A 19544-nucleotide genomic window follows, 5' to 3' on the forward strand; every position below is an offset into this window, starting at 1 on the left:
CCAGGGGCTCGGCGGGGGCGCAGGCCCGGTGGCCCGAGGCGCGGCGAGGGGCCGGGCGGCCGTGGGGCAGCTCCTGGAGGGGCTCCGGGCACTCCAGGCCGAGCTCTGGGCTCCCTAAGCCCTGGGCACGTTGGGGTGCCGCGAGTGACCGCGCTGCCTGGGAGCCCGGCGCGGGCGGGGGTCCCCGCAGCCCGGCCGGGTCCTGCGCCGTGAGGAGCGGCGGAGGGCCCGGGCCTGGCCCCGGAGCGGGGGCTGCGTGCCCCGAGCACCGCCGCTAGCTGGAGCGGGACCCTCGCGAGCACAGAGCTCGGATGTCGGCGTGGGCATTGTGCTCGCTCTGGCGCCCCCGTAAACAAACTCCAGGCTCGCTGAAATCTGCGAAGTTTGGAGGTGAGCGTGTCAGGTGTCCTTGGCAGCACTGCGGAGCTCCTTACCCTGCTTCGGTGGCACAGAAAGTTGTTCTGAACTTGGTTATGAGGGCTTTGTCACTGGCAGAGCTTAGTACCCGGGGACTGGGTTCAGTCAGGGGTGACAGCGGGTGTCCCGGCGTGGCTGAGCACACGGGCTGGCGATCAGCGATGCTCTTAGCCCGGGCAGCAGCTGCGCTCCCGGAGCTGGGGGTCGCAGCCACAGGGATGCCCCTGGCTGTCGCCAGTGGACAGAGAGCTGAAATCCAGAGAGCCGGGTGCCTATCCCTTCTTGACCTTCCTCCTCTGATCTTCTGGGGTTGTTAATGTTAGTGTCTTTCCTTTTTCTTGGAGGTTTTCACGGTCTTAGATAGCATCTCTCCTGCGCTTTCTTCTGGTGTGAAACAAGAGCTCTTCAGGTGCTAATGGAGCCCTTTATAGGCTCTTTGAAATGGATATGTGGCAAGTGGATAAATTCCTAAACGGATGAGTGGAAGTGCTTTGAGTGTTACCCTAACAGGTGTTCCTCGAGTGAGGTTACTGTTCATGCCTGAATTGCTGGTCCATCACTCCCTCGTTGCTGCCTCTTTCTCCCTCTGGCTCACAGACAGATCGGAGGGAAAGGTCTGTTTCCTCATTGATAGATTCTGATTTAATTATATATATATATTTATATAATTATTGTTAACAATAACTAGTTTTAAAAATTATGCATGAACCAAAAAGTACTGTTGTAATTTAGCCATGGATTGAATAGTTGTTATTACAATTTTTAGCAATATGTAGCATGCCTTAAATTAGGGTGGATCTAACTGCTGTCACAAGTGCAGATCTCTCCAAACTCAGTATTGAAAGCTCACAACTTTTTTCCATTAAAAAAAAAAAAATTAAAACCATTTTCTATAGAAAACTTTGTTTAAGCTCCAGTTAAGAAAAAAAAAAATCTGTTTCCTTCCTGTTGATGAGTTCATATCATCCTGAAGTGGCTTAAACCTCCAGTTTTGGTGGTGTTTCATTTCTTTCCACACTATTTCTGCTGTAATTCTGCTCTGTTTAGGGGAAGGTTGGCAAGGTTTCATATCTCTTCAGGAGTGTGGTACAGCCTGGCTGAAGTACTGGCTGCTGGGAGGTTTCAGGGACACACTCCATGTGCTTTATTTGTTCTTGGGCTCTTGTTGAAGCCAATTTCTATTGCAGAAAAACAGTAATAGCCCAGAATATGGAGAGAAACCATAAAACCATTTTACAGATTAATATACGTTGTGTAGAAGTTTTCATGGAAAGGGAAGCTCAGCTACAGATTTAAGCTGACTTTGGAAACCTGTATTTAGCTTAAGTTACTGTCACTTTTTTTCAGAATCCATTAGGATTGCCAATTTTTCTGCTTGCCTCTTTTTGGTTTTGTCCTCTTCCTAATGCTTCAATAAGTAGCCTCTTGAGCTATTTAGATAATTTAAAATAGAAAAATTCTACGTATCACAGTATATTTTTTTAAAAATTATTAATAATTTTTAAAAAGATATCTTAACTATGGACATGCCACCCAAGACATCATCAAATCAAATAAATAATTTGCATTATGTAGCATTAAATAAGAGGAATTGCATACAAACCAACAATCTCTGAGGTGTAACATTGGTGTTTTGATAAAACATTTACTTTTGTACCACATTGTTTTCTTTAGTCCTCTTGGAGCAGAATGTGGATTTGTTGTCTCTTCTCATTCTTACTGGAACTCACTGGGAATCTGTTCCCTATGGCTGTTCAGACACATTTTTCAGAGTGTATGGGCTCTTCTTTTATTTAATGGATGTTCTGTAGAGAGGACTAAGTTTAACAAGCTTGATCAGGGAAGACAGAAGTTCTTGTAAGAGAAGTTTTGCTGTATATTTGAGTTCCTGTTTGCTTTGGGGGTGGTTGGGAGTTCATTTCATCTTGAAAAAGACCAAGGAAGGTTGTGTGTGTTTCAACACTCCACTTGCTTGGCCAGCAGGGTTGAATCCTGAGCACCTTCTCCCAGAGGAGACTTTTTCACCAGTGAAGGACATTTGTTGCTGAGTCTGATCTGAAGCAGGTATTGTGGAAGCTTCTGTCTGACATCACAATAAGAGCTGATTTCTGCTGTCTTATGCTCGTTTGGAGTAGTGTTGGGAAGCTTGTGCCCTCTTCTACTTTATGAGAAATATATGAGCTTCTAACTCAGACTTTCTCACTGGAACCTCTTCTGCACTTCATTAGAGCCTTATTTGTTCTGCTGCACTAAGAAACTTCTTTAGCATTAGTTTAGTACATGCAGGCACCTTCTGTAGCAAAATATTAGGCAGCCCAAATATGTGCATTACCATCACCTTCCACTGTGTTAACAGGAGAGGAGCAGTGGTGACTGCAGAGGGGATGACTTTCTAATGAGTACTTTTTGTGAGTTGGTACCATAATCATAATCTTTTTTCATTTGTGGTTTGAGTGCCAGAGTGACTCAGTTTTACTGTTTCAGGGTTTTTTCTTTTACCTCATGATGTTTTACTGCCTTACGTAGTTCTCATGATAGCAGGAATTAAACAGTAACATATTCCACAAATTACCATCGTAGTTTCCTTTTTTTTTTTTCATGAGATTGTTGAACGTCACAGGATATTAGAGGCAGAAACCACTTCAGTTGGACTGAGAGGATGTGTCCTCATGGATTCTCCTTGTTGTTACAGACTCGCAGTGTGATCCTGGAAGGATCATTAACAGCTTTGTGTGCGCGTTTGTTTGTGCATAATAAACTGCCAGAAAAGACAGCTGTTGGACTTGTCTCACTGGTGCTCCTCGAGGTTGTGCTGGGTGCTTTGTGCCCTTGCAGAGGTCCCACTGCTGAGGGTTCAGTAGCTCTTGGTGGTCCTGGGTGGGCAGCAGAGTCCCTGTGGTCAGGCAGAGGGGTGGGTGAGATGCCCCTGCTGCCCCTGAGCTCTCCAGGGTGGGGCTGCCTGTGCCTTCACATCAGGCCACCCTCCTGCTGGAGGCAGTTATGGCCACAGCTGGTCAGGAATCTATTTCTTGAAATATTTATCTTCTGAATAACTTAGGCTTGTTGTGGTACTGCTTGTGGTAGCTGCAGTTGTTCACTCTGAATGTGATAAAAGCCTGGGAAATAGATTACATTTGGTATTTTTCATTGTCCCTGGTGCAGGTCAGTGACCAGGAAATACTCAGGGAGGGAGGCAGCAGCCCCCTTTAAAGACACGTGAAGAAACTGCTGCCCCTGGCACCAGCCCCCTTTCCTGCCGTTCCTCCAAGCCTTCTGCTGGCTAATTACCTTTTTCAGGGTTTCCTCACCTTTGTGTTTGGACACGTGCCCATGTAACAGCTGCTGAATCTTCATATTCAGTTCTTGCCCTCAGGTCACAACAAACTGTCCATGGGATGAAGTTTATTGTCAGATGCTCACAGATGTGTGAGTTATTGCACTGCTTGAATGAAGCAACGTGTTCAGTGCCAGCATTAGCAAGAATACTATTGAAAAAGCAACCTCACAGATGAAAGGAAAAGAGGTTTTGGTTCAGTCTACTACAGGACAAGAAACAGTACATTTACTGACACAAAGGAGATTTGGATGTTGGGAAAAATATTTTAATGATGAAAATCTTGAAGCAGTGTAAGGAGATTGCCTGAGTAAAACATAGAATCTCCTTCAACAGAGGAGTTTAGAAAAAGTTTGGACAAACACACAAACACTGTCAGGAAAGAACGGATGTAATAATAAAAATAAGAAATCAGTAGTTTCTAACTTGATGCTTTTCTATTGTTGTTATTTGACTTAAGGAAGAAAGGGAAAAAAAAGTCTATAGACCAATTGATCCTTGTGACAGGATGTCAGTTTACAGCTTGCTTCCCTTTCCACCTTTAAAAATATTCCCCAGCTGGCTCTGGTAATGTATTTAAACCCTGTGGTTGTTGTATTGTGGTAACAATATGTGATATTCTTAAACTTTTTCAATTTGCAGGACTAAAACTAGATGACACCAATCTTAATTATAGCAGTCTAAACCTTTAATGAATATTTTCAAGTACTTTATATGTTACCATATGTATTGCATTGCCTGTTGCCAAATACTGTTACTGCACAGCTCCCAACTGCCTTGTGATGAGAGTTGGACTAAGATGTTCTTGCTGAGTTCTTGAATGTCCGTGGGAGAGAGCAGGATTTGCATGACAGAAACAGTTACTGACTGCAAAGGAGTTGTTGAGGAAAATGTGCAATGTAGACAGTTAAGTAAGGAGAAAAAGTGTACCACAATCAACGGGACTAGGATTTTCTACAGCTCACTTTAAATAATGTCTTGTAATTAGAAGGCTGAAATATTTTTATTTGTTATTTTGTATTACTTGAAGTTGTCAACGTAGGAGGGTGGCTCTGCCAAGGAGGATTGTTGTGTTGTTAAAATAAATTGTCTGTCCCACTTTTCTTCTGTGAGTGTATGTGGTTCTAAAAACTCCTCCTTCCCTTCCCAAACATGAACAATTTGCAGCTGCATCTCCTTGGGCTTAGAGGTTTATGAGCAGAGGCTACAGGGCAGGTTCTTTGGTTTGAAGAGATTTTACACGTTTTTCCATTGTCTGTGTATTCCTGTGCTTCTCTGTGATATCAAAGTTCAGAGGTACCATCATCATCTTCATATTCACAGCTGCCACCTGTTCTCTACCTGGCAACTCTGCTTGGTGCTGTAGAATCCAATAGCATGGCTGAGGAGAAAAGCACTTCTGAGTGTGGAGTGCAGCGTATGTAAACAGACTGCAGCTGCTCTTGTGTCTAGAAGACCCCATTCTTAGGGAATGATATGTTTTGCAAGACTCTTTCTGGTACTCCTGTACCCTCAAAAAGAGATTCAATAGATAAACAATTTACTTTTTAAAGAATCTGGTTCTGAATTCATCCTTTGTTCTGCAGTGATGTTGGTGGCTTTAATTTTTGCTGTACAGTTTCTAATAATTCAATCTCTTTTTTTCTTTCCTTTTTGAGTAGCCTTTCTTAACACTAACATAAAAATTCTCCCTTTCCCCCTGTCAGATTTCTTTCTGTGGATCAAAATCCTTCAGAAGAAAAAGTCCTGACAGTCCCATGTTGAGCAAAGCTGAGTTTGTGGAGAAGGTCCGGCAGAGCAACCAGGCTTGCCATGACGGCGACTTCCACACGGCGATCGTGCTCTACAACGAGGCGCTGGGGGTGGACCCCCAGAACTGCATCCTCTACAGCAACCGTTCTGCAGCCTACATGAAGATCCACCAGTATGACAAGGCCCTGGATGATGCCATCAAGGCACGACTCCTCAATCCCAAGTGGCCAAAGGTAAGGAAGTGTGTTTGTCTTCTGTGTTATTTCCTCTAGGGAAGGAGGAACTCCTGCGGGGTTGTTGGTCATATATGTAGCACCCAGTGTAAAAGAGTGCATTTCTGTACTAAAGTCTGGTCTTGTTAAAAGCTCCAGATAATAATATATTTTCTGTTTAAAAGTTGACTTGAGTTACCTGTTGGGTATTAAACAGTTTTCTGTGTAAGCATACTGTTCCCCAATGGGAGTATGCTACTATTTTACTGTTTTAACACAGCATGGTTCCTGGGTTGTGAAGACCGGACATCTGTTTTAATGTTTAATGTAGTCAGTATTCATCAGCATCCAGGAACATGTGGTTCCAGAACTTTTGAGAGGTAGCATAGACATTCTTATTAGTACATTAGAATGATAAGGCCTTTCAAAATACTGTTCAAAGAGTGTTTGTGTGTAGTGTATTTTGGACAAACATTTGAAGAAATATGTATCTTGGCATTCTCAGTAAAACCTGACTATGTAAGGAAACATTTGTAAAGAGCAAATGATGTTGGTTGCCTCTTCCTCTGGGCTTGCTTCCCACCAGCTGCCATTGATTGCTCCAGTAGCTGCCTGGCCTTGGCTAGTCCAGGGCCAGGCCTTTGTGTGCTAATTGATTTTAACAGCCTCTGCTCCAGATTCTGTTTCTCCTGTCAGTCCCTCACACATCCTTATGAGCCACTTCAGCTAAAGGTGCAGTTTGAGAGCAGACTCATCACCACGTTCCTCTCCTCAGAAATCAGGGCAGGTGGCAGGCATGGTGCTCTGCACCAGCTGGGCTCCAAACTATTGAAGTTTTCTTCTATTTCAAAGCAAATCACTCTTAATTCCTGTATTTTGATTTGCAGTTGTTTATTAGCCTCTAGAAAAGCTTTTTCATATGCTTCCTTAAGACTTGAATGAGTCCACATTAGAGGAAACTCCTGCTTTGTCAGGGAGATGATTTATAACTTCTAAGTTGTGTTGTTGAGCGGGGTTTTTTTGTGGGTTTTTCTTTGGTCATTATCTGGTTTATATTACTGCATGTCATAAAAGATTTTGTGTGAAGGACTCTGTTTAAAAGTAGAAAATTTTGTATTGTCATTAAACTCTAGCTGTCCAGGTTGGTTGGCTGCAGGTGGCTGAGGAGTGTAAAATCAAGGGTGCCTGTGCTCAGTTTTGTATCCTGGTTCTAAGAAGCCTGGTAGTGATTTAATACAGTTCTGACTTAGATGAAAAGTTGTGAAAAGGTGAAAAAGAATACTTTCAAAGTGCCAGTCACAAAAGTATAACTACCTTTGAAATGATCAGTGGAAAAGACTTTTGGATTAAAATAGAAGATAAGATGGAAAAGATTTATGAGCTTAAAAAGACTGTCTGTGTTAAATGAATGCATTGCTAACAGTCAGTTAAATACTGACATAATAGACTTATGTATTGATGCAGTACTAAGGTGGAATATTTTAAAAACCCCAAAACATTCTTAATAATAAAAAAAGACTTTTTTTTTTCCAGATAGACCATATCAGTGAGTTTAAAAACATGAAATAACTCTGTTTCAATTCTAGTTCTGCTATTAAATGTCCATCTGACTTTAAGCAAACTCTATTTCTTTATTGATTCTTGTTTTACCAAAAAGTCAGGAGACACTTTTACATAACATTTTGAGCCTCATTGATGGAAAAACTACTGTGATGACATAGCATCTGTTCTTGTTTTATTCCATCAGTGTGTAATGGATATCTTTCTCTGTGATACAGCATGTTTGTATACTTCAAAAGTTACTATCAGTTGGCAGTGGAAGAATCAACATAACTTTTGCAGGCATCCTGTCCTGAATAAAGCTCAGCCACAGTCTCTGCTTGTATCTTCCCTTTTATCTTTTCACAGTGGTATCTTCAGTTTGTCAGTGCATCACACACTTCCCTCCTTTCCCTCAAACCCTCATAATCCCATTTGGAACCTTGTCTCTCATTTTTAACTTTTAAAGATTTGGTGTTGTTTTATTTCAGATCATCCCTCAGTGTTTTGCTTCAGAGGCTGGCTTTGCAGTCTTTTGTTGTCATGGTTCTTTTAGGACTTTGTATGTAGAAACAGGTTTTTGATTTTACTTGGGCTGAAGGTACAGTGGTAAATATAAACATGAAATGAATTTCCCTTCAAGGCCTTTCGTTAGCTGGATTGAAGGTCAAAAAGGTGTTGAGCAGAAATGATTTGTAGAGGCTGGAGTTTGACTGTGCTGCCTGCCTTCATTGGCGCAGTTGTGACAGAATTCTCATAAAATTGGCTTGGCTGGGAATGTGGCTTGGCTTTTAGAAAGGAGCAATGATGCTGCTACAGTAACTGAAATAATGAAAACCCACAGCTGAATGAATTATTGTTTGTCCTCTGTGTGTTCATTCCACTGGAGTTGTGATGTTCACACCCTTCTACATAGTACTTCCCTTTCACCTTGAATTGTTGTTTCCACAAATGCAATTACTCTAGATTTTAGAAGAGAATGAAAAATTTTACCAGAGTCTGTTTGTGACTGATTTGGCAGCTCCACAATGAGGGTGACTGCTGGCTTAGGACATTGAGGCCATTCACTGCCCCTCTGTCTTTGTTCTGTCTCCTGAATTTGTGTCAGTTCGGTGAGGACTGGTTGCTTCTAGTTTAGGATAGATATTAGAACAAAATCTTCACAGAAAGAGGGTCCAGCATTGGAATGGGCTCCCAGGGATTGAGTCACTGTCCCTGGAGGTTTGGAAAAAAAGACTTGATGAGGCCCTCAGTGCCATGGTTTGGCTGTAAGGTGATGTTAGGTCACAGGTTGGACTCCATGATCTCCAAGGTATTTTCCAACCTGGTTTATTCTGTGATTCTGTTTTCCTCATTTTCAACATTTACAATTTCTAAATTGTATTTTTATTACATATTTGTATCTTTATTGCATATTTAATCCTACTTTTAGCCAGAACAAGGAAGGGTGTACTTTGTGGAATGAATTAACTAATGTGGTATGTTTTGAGCATAGGCATTTCAATCTGATAGCAGAAAATAGGCAGTGGTGTTCAGAAGCTGAGAGGAGCAGTTTGCAGAGTGTCCCTACAGGGTACAGGGATGTTTATTTCCTTGTGTGTGTTTGTGGAACTTGTCAGAGACAAAAGGAGGGCTCTATCTGAAGTTCAAAACTTGTATATTTCAACATCAACCTTTATTTACCAGTTTTTAAAAAAAAATTTTTTTTTTTGGATAGAACAGAACTGGGAAGGTCAAAACTTCTGCATACAAAGTCTAAGCAAGTTTATTAATTAGCCAGAAGAGGGAGCTTGGTAGGAACAATTGGTATTTGGTTTGAAAGGCCTGAGTTTTAAATACAAAACCTGACTTCCTTTAATTTAGGAAGTTGAAAAATTAATTTGAATGCAGGTTTTTTGAACTACTAGATATAAGTTTCTATATTTCTTTTCCTCCTTTGGGTACAAACTACATTTCTTAAGTAGTTTGTTGATTCTTACCTTTTTGCTCCTACTCCACTTAATGCTTGTTAGCATTAGTTCAATAAAATCTGTGGCTGAAAATCATGTTCTTAACATCCCCACCCCAAAATCTTTCTCTAAAGCATTAATTAATGTTGGGTAATGAGCAGGTGTGTTTATACAAATGCATGTGCTTATCTATGCAGATCAAGACATGAACGATGAGAAAGTGATTGCAGAGAGAAACATCAGATCTCTTACAGACCACAATAATTTATTGTGTGTGGCTGAAACGTGTTTATAACAACAGCACATAAACCTGTTCATAGGCTTTGTCTGAGAGGGCTGGCTTATGAGTTCTGCTATTTGAAAAATACTTTGTCTGCATAGCTCTGAGAAATGCAAGGATAACAGACTATTTCAGGAATTAAACTGCATTTTGGAAATATCCAAGAGGCAAATCAGATCAGACTAATTTTGTTCTTTGATTTCCCACTGAACAGTTTTCTTTGTTTTGCTGTTGATTGTGCTGTAGAAAATTTTTATTCTATTTCTCTTCACAGCTGCACAGCCTTAGGCATGGTGCATGAAAATGGAGGGATATATATTATGTGACTCTGATACCTGAACAGTCTCTCCCTAGTTCTTGCTGATTTTGAGATATTTTTAAATCCTCACATTATAAGAAAAATGCTGTGGCTTAAATAGTTTCAATTTGGACCTAATTCGGTGCTAAAATGTAGATTTCACTACCCGTTGAGTGCTGGCTCAGTGCTGTGGCAGCTAACAAAAGGTACAAACAGCCTACTGCTACTGAACAATTAACTGGGTTTTGGCATTGATTTATTCTCTTAATCTCTCAACAGAAAAGTTGTTCATTAACAGGAGATGAAATGACTTTGTCAAACTTGAATACATTTGGCTAATAGGAACATTCACAGCCTAAGAGAATGGAAGCAAGAATCACAAAGATGGATGTTTTCAGCACTCTGAGGGGTACCTTGGTTTTATTTGATTTCTTTGCCCTGTGTGAGTAGAAGGATGCTGACTGTACCATTAGTGACCCTGTGCTGTTTGGAGCCCCAGGGACTGGTGCTTGAGGAGCAGCATTCCCTGAAAAGCTCAGTGGGTTGCTGAATGAGAGGGGGCCAAGCTGGCAAACAGATTTGAAGATTGGGGTTTAGTAATGATCTCTGATTAATACAACTGTTCCAGCCACTAGGCAGGGAAAAATGTTATTTCTTAAAACAGGACCACCTTTTTGTATCAACCTTTTTTAGAGCTGAAACACCTTTTAGAGAAATGTTGATTAGTCTGGAGAATGTAGTTGATACAAAAGGAATGCCCTGTGCATATGTAATTTAAAAGCAGCTAGAAAGAATTACATCAGGCATGACTTTCTCTTATGGTCTTTGTCTCTCCTAATTTAGAATTATTGTCTCAATTTAAAAATGTGGCTTAGCATCTCTAGTGGAGAAAAACTATGAAAAAACTGAAAGCAGGGGGAATTGTGAGCCGTGAAGCCTTTGGGTGTTTGCAGTGCAGGAGGGGTTTAGGTGTTGTCATCTCACTGTAGGGGAATTTGGCAGAAACCTTGCACTGGTATCTTGTTAAGTGCCTTCCCCAGCTGTCAGTCTTTGACCAGGACTTTCACAAGGAGAAGGGACACTTGCATGTCCACTTGCACTTCTCCTGACTGCCTGCCCATCTTTGTAAACAAACCTTCACATGCTCTGGCAATCCCTAACAACCTCAGAGTTTCTCAGTCAATGGCAAGCAGAGTGCCCACCCTCGGTCTCCTGTAAAAGTTTTGAGCAAAGAATGTGACTTGACCACATAACTTTTTTCATGAATAGACCTCTTGTTTTTAATTTGATGAGCAAGGAACTTTCCAGTCCTGTCCTTCAGCTTAGTCTGTCTTTAATTTGCAGAAAGTTGCATTCCAGTTTTTCAGACATACATAAAACCATTTAACAGACTTATTTCACTTTGCTAGAACTTGTGTTACCTTATCATGAGATTTGTGCATTTCTTTCTGTCTTTTTGTGTTGCAAAACCACAGCATAGCTGAAGTTGGCTGGGGCCCCTGGGGATGAAGGCAGGGTCAGCTGGAGCAGGTTGGTCATGACATTGTCTGCTCAGGTTTTGAATATCTCCAGGGCTGGAGCCTCCACAGCCTCTCTGTGCAACCTGTTCCTGTGTTTGACCACCCACACCTAAAAGTTTTCTGCTCCCTCCCCCCTTTTTTTTTTTCCAATTAGGTATTTAAATAATGAGCATCATGTAGTACTTTGACAGCTTTATGGAGTTAATGTTTTTCCCAACAGTCAAGGGAATTATTCTCTGCACCAGAAGAGATGGTAATGGCATTGCTGGGGGAAAACTGCTGTGCAGATAAGTGGTGTAGGTTCTCCTTTCCCTAAATTCCTAAAATTACAGAGCAGTAACAGTGCAACATGAGAGTGGGGGACAGGGACACCATAGACCAATGACACTGTAGTTATGTCATCCTAAAAAAAAAAAGTATTTTCATGTAATGGTTGTCTGTCTTAGACAAGTAGACAAGAAAAATTTCTCCTCTCTAAGAAATCAGGTTATTGCCTTAAAATTGGAAAAGCTTATAGAGGTACTTGAGTCTCAGCATGCAACAAATCAACACAAATTTTTCAAGCACTTACTGTAGGGTTTCATTATTCCTTCCTTTGTTTTCTGGAACCCTTTTGTATTTGGAATAAAGCAACTTAAAATTTTCTTTTATGGAGTTAACTGCAGTTATTCTACTTAGCCTAAATGCTGTAATGTAAATTTCTCTCCTGGAAGGTGGTAGTTTCTTACCCCACAGCTCTCTTGCCACTGGAACTAGTTATATTACTGTGCAGGAATGCTGTAGTGGTTTTTATTCCTCATGTATCTGAATATCCAAAGCACAAATGCAGAGGTAATTCTGAAATGCAGAAGAGAGGATTGATCTGCAAGGGTGATATTTAAGAAAAAGTATTTGTTACCTTCTCATTGAGATTCAGGCACATTCCCACTGGATAGCATTTTAAGGCATTTGGACTGCTTTCATTTATTTACACAGTACTGGGTTTTGAACCCCATAGTTTCAGACTAAAACCTCAGTGGGTGTTGTTACTTCTTTTTCTTACCTACCCAAACCTGGAGGAGTTAAGAGCCAGATGATTTTTCTGCTCAGTTTTTGGTTCTTCAGTGATTTGTTCCTTCAATTTTTTTATTCTTAAGAATGAGATATATATTCGTTGTTTTTACTCGGTGTACAAGGATTGAGTTTTCTCACGTTGGAGGTTAATTCCTTTGCTAATGTGACCGTAGTGGTGATTCATCCTGAAGTTGTGGAGGATTGGAGGGGTGTGTGGAGAAATGAGTGAAGCACATGAGAGGGCGCTCTGTGCTCAGGCGTTCAGCAGGGCCTGGGATCTCATTTCAGCTCTGTGCAGAAATTCACATTGTTTAGATACTTTTAAGTGGAATTTCGTTAATTTCTTTCCACAGTTGGTGCTATTGGTGCTTCCCACTGTGCTTGTCTGACATCAGGCAGCAGTGGCTGGGAGGGCAGTGCTGCAGATCTGGCTCCTGAGGCTGCAGTGTCACTGATGCTCGGCAGTGGAAGGAGAGCAGCTGTTCTGAGCTGTGCTTTCTGAAATGCTTTGCTTTACACTCACCTTATCTATACACATTTGGGTTTCTTTGCATTTTAATTGTTTACTCTAATTTTGTTACTCTGCTGTCTTTATGCCACTTATCCCCATCTATTTTTCCTTTTGCAACAATTACATTATTTGCTGCTCTGGTAAATCACCAAGAACCATGTCTCAGATGTTTTTGGTTTTGTTCTGCAGCAGATAGTTCTGTTTTTCTTAGGGTTTGGCATCCTGGGTTTGTCCTAGCTCTCTGAATTCATGCTGTAGTTGGCATAAACTACAATTCTGGTTGGCCGAGGACTAGAATTTGAGTCTGCCCAAGATGTTGTGGATGATAAGGAGTGCATCAAGCCCTCCTCTCCTTTGAGACCTGCCCATTGGTGGCTGAGTGACAATAAAGGAAGGGATTTGAGTGGATTCCAGGATGCTGTACCTGGTTTCTCTGTGATAGATAGGAATGCTCTTATAAACCTGCATGTTTGTTTGGTTATACAGGCTGATACATGGCATTTCTGGACATCACTGGATCCTCATCACAGACCTATAATCTCAACCAGTCTCTAAGGAAATTAAATTAAATTGAGAGTTTGTGAGAGCAAGTAGACAGGAGAAAACACTAAAAATGGAGAAAGCAGGAATTTGCCTTGACTAGCAAGTCAGTAGGAAGCACTCAAGGATACCATTTACACAGTGTGCTACACTGTGCCAAGGGCAAGAAAACCCAACCAATTAGCAGGGGCCTTGCTGAGAGCTCTCTGACAGCTGAAAACACATCCAGGGCTTAACATTCCATCTTCCTGGCCTTACAGTGCCAGCAGGGGTTTGTTCAGGTCATTCCATCTCCCTCCCTGTAGCCGAGGGAGATGTGAAGTGTCTGTGATCATGTACAAGTAGGAGATGCAGCACAGGGATAATTGCTGCATTAAGCACAGGCATTTTCTGAGACAAGAGCATGATGACAGTTCAAACTAATGCAGACAGGGAAGAGGATTGTGGCAATTATTTTTATTTCTATAACCTGTTGTTCTCTGAGTCACTGCTCCATTTGTGTCTGAGGGCACTGAGGTCTGAACTGCTGCACAAAGCAGGTGACATTTCCTTTTGCCAAAAGCATCTTTGTACATGATTGCTTGTTTGCTCCAAAGAGGAAATTATAAAGCCCCTTGTGTTACATGGAACGACAGAAATAATTGCTATTTATCAGCTGTTATCCACTGCTATTTATCAGCTGTTATCCACTGACAGAGAATTTGCCCCTGAAGTTTAAAAGAAAGGTTGAACAATATTGTAGTTTCTATCATGTAGTGAATGGACACTCTAGTTTCAATTTTATCTTCTGGATTTATGTCAGCTTTGAACTCTTTCTTTTTTCCCTTCACTCAGGAATGTCAAGTTTCTGTCCTGGAAGTCAAATAAATGAATTTCTCTAGAAGTTCTTAGAAGTCTATCATAGACACAATTTTTTATGCTCTTCAGTGCAGTTATTTTTGTAATTTCTGATGACTTTACCAGAAGTTGGCAGTGGTATGCAAATTCCTGTACTGCTTTTTTCATTCTGAAACAGCTGAGGAACCGGCTCATATAAAATATATATATGTATATATATATTCATATTATCATATGAATATTAATGTACATAAAATATAATAAAGGTATTTTTCTTAGTGTCCAGTGTTTGAGACTGTTCTCCTCAGGCAGTGTATCTGATGGCTTTTGTTAGTCAGGGTCAAAATTCTATTCCATGTGCTTGGTAGGTCTGTAAATGAAAACTATTCCTTTAGTTTTTCTTGTGTTAGAACTAATACAGTGCTCACTTCCCCTAATGGAAAACTTATTTTTTATTTAGACAAGTGTTAAATTCATGGTTTTATGATTCATTTTTAATGAACTTCTTCAAAGATGTGTACCAAGCCCTAGATATTCTGGATGCTAACAAAGGGAGAATGTACTTGGATGAAACATTTCTTAATAGAGGCTTGTCTCATATGGGAAGTGGAAAGAAACTTTCTTGAAACACTGCATTAATGGGTAGTTCAGGCATAATTTTCCAACTTTTTTCAGGGTGAAAAAGGAGGTTAATTTTTGCCAAGTGTTTTACTCCTTGTGGCTGTCTCCTTACAGGCTTCTGTCCTTCACAAATACAACACAAAAAGCAGTGCAGGACATAGCAGAAAGGGGATTGTGAATGATACAAAATAAATAACAATTTAATGATGATTTAATAATTACTGATTTATGTAATTACAGGTGATTTTCTAAGCCCACATCCTCACAAGCACTGGGATCCATGTGTCACAGAATCTTCCTCTGCCTCTGTGAGAGCTCTGTTCCCCTCTGAGAGGAGGTGTTGGCTCTTCCATGAGAATTGCTGTACTGGGACTGAAGTGCCACATGATGGAGTTTAAGCCCTGGTGGGTAGGAGGTGTTTAAGGAAACAGGAATGTGGGGTTGGTTTTCCTGGCAAAGATGTCAGGCAGCTGTCAGAGATTTTGGGGCTTTCTGTCCTCAAGGTTACATTTGTGCTGCTCTGTCTTCATCATCACTCATGGGCTTCTCAAGAACTGAATTTCTGACCCCATTTGTCCCATGAAGCCATAACACCTAGTGGAATTCAGTTTCATAATTTTTCTAAATGTGTGAAAAAGCAGGTGAAAGGTGGTTTTAACCCTGGTAACGTTCAGTTCTGTGTTTGCTGGACAGCTCCCCCATGAGTTGGGCAGAGCATGGTTGGGTCCTGCCTCATTCTGTTGGACTTTTGCAATAACTCAGGATAGGAATTCTAGACATATTTTCTTATTTTAATTTTCTTTTTATTTTTTTCTTGCACTGTAATTCATTCTTAATTGGTCCAAAATACAAAATAATGGTTTTCCTTTGCTTTTCCTTTACCAGATGAATAGGAACTGGAAAACAATCTAATATCAGATTTTGTTGTTGTGTAACCCTTAGCCCCCCTCAGGTATCACACAGGAATACCTGTAAGTTCTTGATCAGCTCTTGGTTTTCATTGCTTAGACATCTTGTTTTGGCCCTGATAGCTCTCCTGCAGTGAGCCACAGTGAGGTCTGTGATCACTAATAGTGATTAATTTTAATGACAGTTGCCCTGAATCGTCTCCCATGCCTTTAGAGATACATGTCAAGCTTCAAGGCCTCTTATTCATTTAAATGTTCTCTGGGAACACAGAGTAGTAGTCTCACTCCAGAGAATTCAGATGTGCGAGGTGCTCATGTTTATTTTATGGTGATACATCTCATTCAGTTGCCATTGTTACCAGGCTGTGCAAGGAAATTACTTTTTATCATGAGTAGGGTGGATAGGAAATGCATGCAACTGTATTTCAGGGAGTAAATTTTTCATGGTTATAGCCCGTGGGTACTAAATAAAAAATGTCAGCTTCGTGGATTTGGTTGCAGTCTGAAAGTGTGCTGAGAAATAATGGCTTTTGTGACTGTTTGGGAAAGGACAGCTACAGCACTGAGCCCTCCTAGGCTTACAGCAGAAAATATGTGCACTTAACTCAGCTGGAAATGTTTGGTATTGCAAGGTACAGTCACTGAGGCTTTGGAAAGCTGTAAGAGAATAGGAAATGCAGCTAAAAAAGAGCGTGGATAAGAGGAGTGTGTATAGTAAATGTAGCTTTTTAAAGAGCCTAAATTAGTGTTCCTATGAATAAAAAGAAATCAGTTGCCTGTATGATTTTTGTGCCCTCCCACATTTGTTCTGCTCGATCCCACACTCTGCCCTGAGTGAGGATACTGATCCTGGAGTCTGCAGAGGGAGCAGCAGTGAGCTCTCAGTTAATGATCCAAACCAGCAACTCACTCCTGGCTCAGACACATCCATTGTCTCTCGTGCTCTCACACAATTTCTCCTCCCAAATACTAATGCTTTTGTTCTTTTTTTCTTCTGTGTCCCCACGCAAAATTGTTTGTATTTAAAATTGGTTTTATATTTTATTTTTTATTAAATTTTGTTTATACTAAACAAAAAAAAGTCACAGAAATGTAATTTTTATTGTTTGTTAGTTTAGAGTGCTCAGTACTGTTAAGTACAGTGATAAATCATATCTGGAACTATAAATATTTTTATGCATTTGTAAATATGGTGCACATTGTGTTGGGTTTGGTTGCTGCTTCATGAAACCAGGAAAATTTAAAATTTGTATGAAAATAACCATATGTATTTCACTAATTAAAAATTTACTGCAGCTTCTGTGAATTCATGTTTCATAAAATCACACTGTAGAAGAGAAAGAAGCAACTTGAGTTTAACAGATCCACAACTCTCCATTTTGCTAATCTGAGTAGAAGACAGTTTTGCCAGGAAGGTGAATGCAGTGAGCACACTGGTCTTTCAAATGCTGAGGCCTCTGAAGGGCTTTTGTGTACATTTAACTGAAATTTTTGCTTTCCACCATGGTAAAGAAGGTAGCGTTTACATTTTGCTTTAGGTACTTCTGTGAATCTCTATAGTGCTACAACCCCCCAAAATTCTATCAGTACAGCATAAAGAAAGCTTGTTACCTAGTTATTTTCCTCACTTTGGGGTTGCCCCAGTCCCTTGGCCTCTGAAGTGAGCAGTAGCATTGTTCATATATTCACACTTTCAATATTGTGTAGCCTTGAGGTTCAGCCTCAGATTGTATTTGAGGAACTGGATCTGAAGGTGAGATACTCACAGTTGTAAGTGGGAACTTCATCTGCTGATTTTAAGTGAGGTGGCAATAATAAAGGTGGACAAAGACATACTGTTTGTGATCTAGAGGTACAAAAATTTTATTGCTGGAAGTAGACAGGAAACAGGCACAATAAAATTTTTTTACTCTTGAAGTATTTCCCAACTTCTAAATAGCTAAAAAGCCTTGAACAATGTCTGGCAAGTTTTTATTTTACCTGAAAACAAATGGAGGATATGAATATTTGTCTAGTAATATAGAAAAGGCTAAATTTGCAGTCAAAAATTTAAGCAGATGTCCAAAACAACTGGTTTTTATAACCTAAAGGACCCTGAGACACTTGGACCAACAAAAGTTGTTTTGTTTTTTATTCCCTGCTCACAAAAATTAACCATCTGCTCATTAGAAGTGTTAAAAATGGAAGAGCTGAAATGGGGCTGGTATGGCTTGCAGCTTTTTGGCAGCTGCTGAGAGACATAGTAGGGTTTAGTAGTACTTTTTCTAGAATCACAGAATGGTTTGGGTTGGAGTGGAACTTAAAGCCAGCTTGTTCCAACCCCCTGCCATGGGCAGGGACACCTTCCACTGTCCCAGGTTGCTCCAAGCTCCATCCAACCTGGCCTTGGGCACTTCCAGGGATGGAGCAGCCACAGCTTCTTCTCTGGGCACCCTGTGCCAGAGCCTCAGCACCCTCAGAGCCAGGAATTTTAAGTGGCATGGAGGTGCTGGTATCAGAAATAACAGAATGTGCGAGCACAATTCACATCCCAGCCGTGCCTGTGCCACTCACACAGTGAGGTCACTGAGGAGGCCTCTGCCACATGTCACAGGCACGTTCTGTAGTGGACACCCTTGGAAGACTATGGTGAAATTCCTGTTGTTCCTACCAATGCAAGACTCAATCCTGTGGGAGCTTCAAGTCCATATTCTGTGCTTATTGTAACATAGAATTCCCATGAAATGGCTTGGGTGGGATGGGACCTTTGAAGACCCTCAAGTCTAAATGTCTTTAAAGCAAATGTGCATCTCTAGGAGGTGTATGGTTTTTGGAACAAGCGATGGAACAACAAGATATGGAGATTTTATAACTGAAAAATTTTAATTTTGGTGCCTGACTGGGACTTGTGCTGAGATCCTTCGTGCAGTTTGCTGGCTGGAATTTTTGAGGAGTGCATGAACAGTGTGTTCAGGTGCCTGATATTTCATAGCTAAACCCTCATGGGGGCATCTCAGAGCTGCAGAAAGTGACAGATTTCAAGATAATGCCAATAAACTTTAAACAGCTGTAGGTTTACCTGCAGTCTGCTTTCCAAATAGATTTCAGTTATCTTTTTAGTCAAGTCTCTTTTCAAGATGTTCTGAAAAGTAAAAATCAAGTACATACATTTTCAGCTCTAGTTTTTTGATACTGCTATAACTGGGTGAGCTGGGGAACTGGCTGATGCATTTCAAAGGATTAATTGAGATAATTTTTGAGCTAGTTTGATTGAACATGATTATAAACTCAGCTGTGAAATAAGAAGATTCCTGTTTTTACATAACTGCATAGTAGTTGATGCTGAAAAACTCATGCTTAGAACACTGACACTTTTCTGAAAGTTAAATATGCTAAATAAGACTGACCTTGATTTTGAAATGAGCAAGGGTAATTGCTAATAGAGAAGATGATGAATTAAGGTTATCATCTATTGAGCTGGCCCTGGCAGCACCCACAGCTGTCACAGTGTAGCCAAGCTGCAGGAAAGGAGAGCACCTCTTCAGGCAGGTGGAGAAGGTGGGTGGACACAGCTATTAGAGGATAGCCTTGATAGCCCACTCTATTTTGCTGTAGCCATTCCAAGAGGGTAATTAATCATGTTGGGCTATGTCTCAATCTAGGGTTGATGCACTGCATTCTAATGAAACTCATTAGGGCTCCATCTTTATCATCACAGGATAACTTTTCTATAAAGACTCTGTCAGGAATAACTTGCCACGAAAACAGACACAGAACTGAAATTCAGGAACATA

At 40.8% G+C, this 19544-nt stretch overlaps 1 protein-coding gene across 2 annotated transcripts in view; it reads left to right on the forward strand.

The window, feature by feature from the left end:
* Positions 1-5457: 5457 nt before the first annotated feature.
* The window catches only part of TTC28 (tetratricopeptide repeat domain 28), a 102499-nt gene continuing 88412 nt past the window's right edge, over positions 5458-19544 (forward strand). For both annotated transcript variants that reach the window (XM_039724378.1, XM_039724379.1), the window contains exon 1: positions 5458-5736. In XM_039724378.1, coding sequence (XP_039580312.1) covers positions 5509-5736 — 228 coding nt within the window. In that variant the 5' untranslated portion in view covers positions 5458-5508. The remainder of the gene's footprint in view (positions 5737-19544) is intronic.

Source organism: Passer montanus, unplaced genomic scaffold (assembly GCF_014805655.1).
Source record: "Passer montanus isolate IOZ18808 unplaced genomic scaffold, ASM1480565v1 scaffold53, whole genome shotgun sequence".
Lineage (NCBI taxonomy): Eukaryota > Metazoa > Chordata > Aves > Passeriformes > Passeridae > Passer > Passer montanus.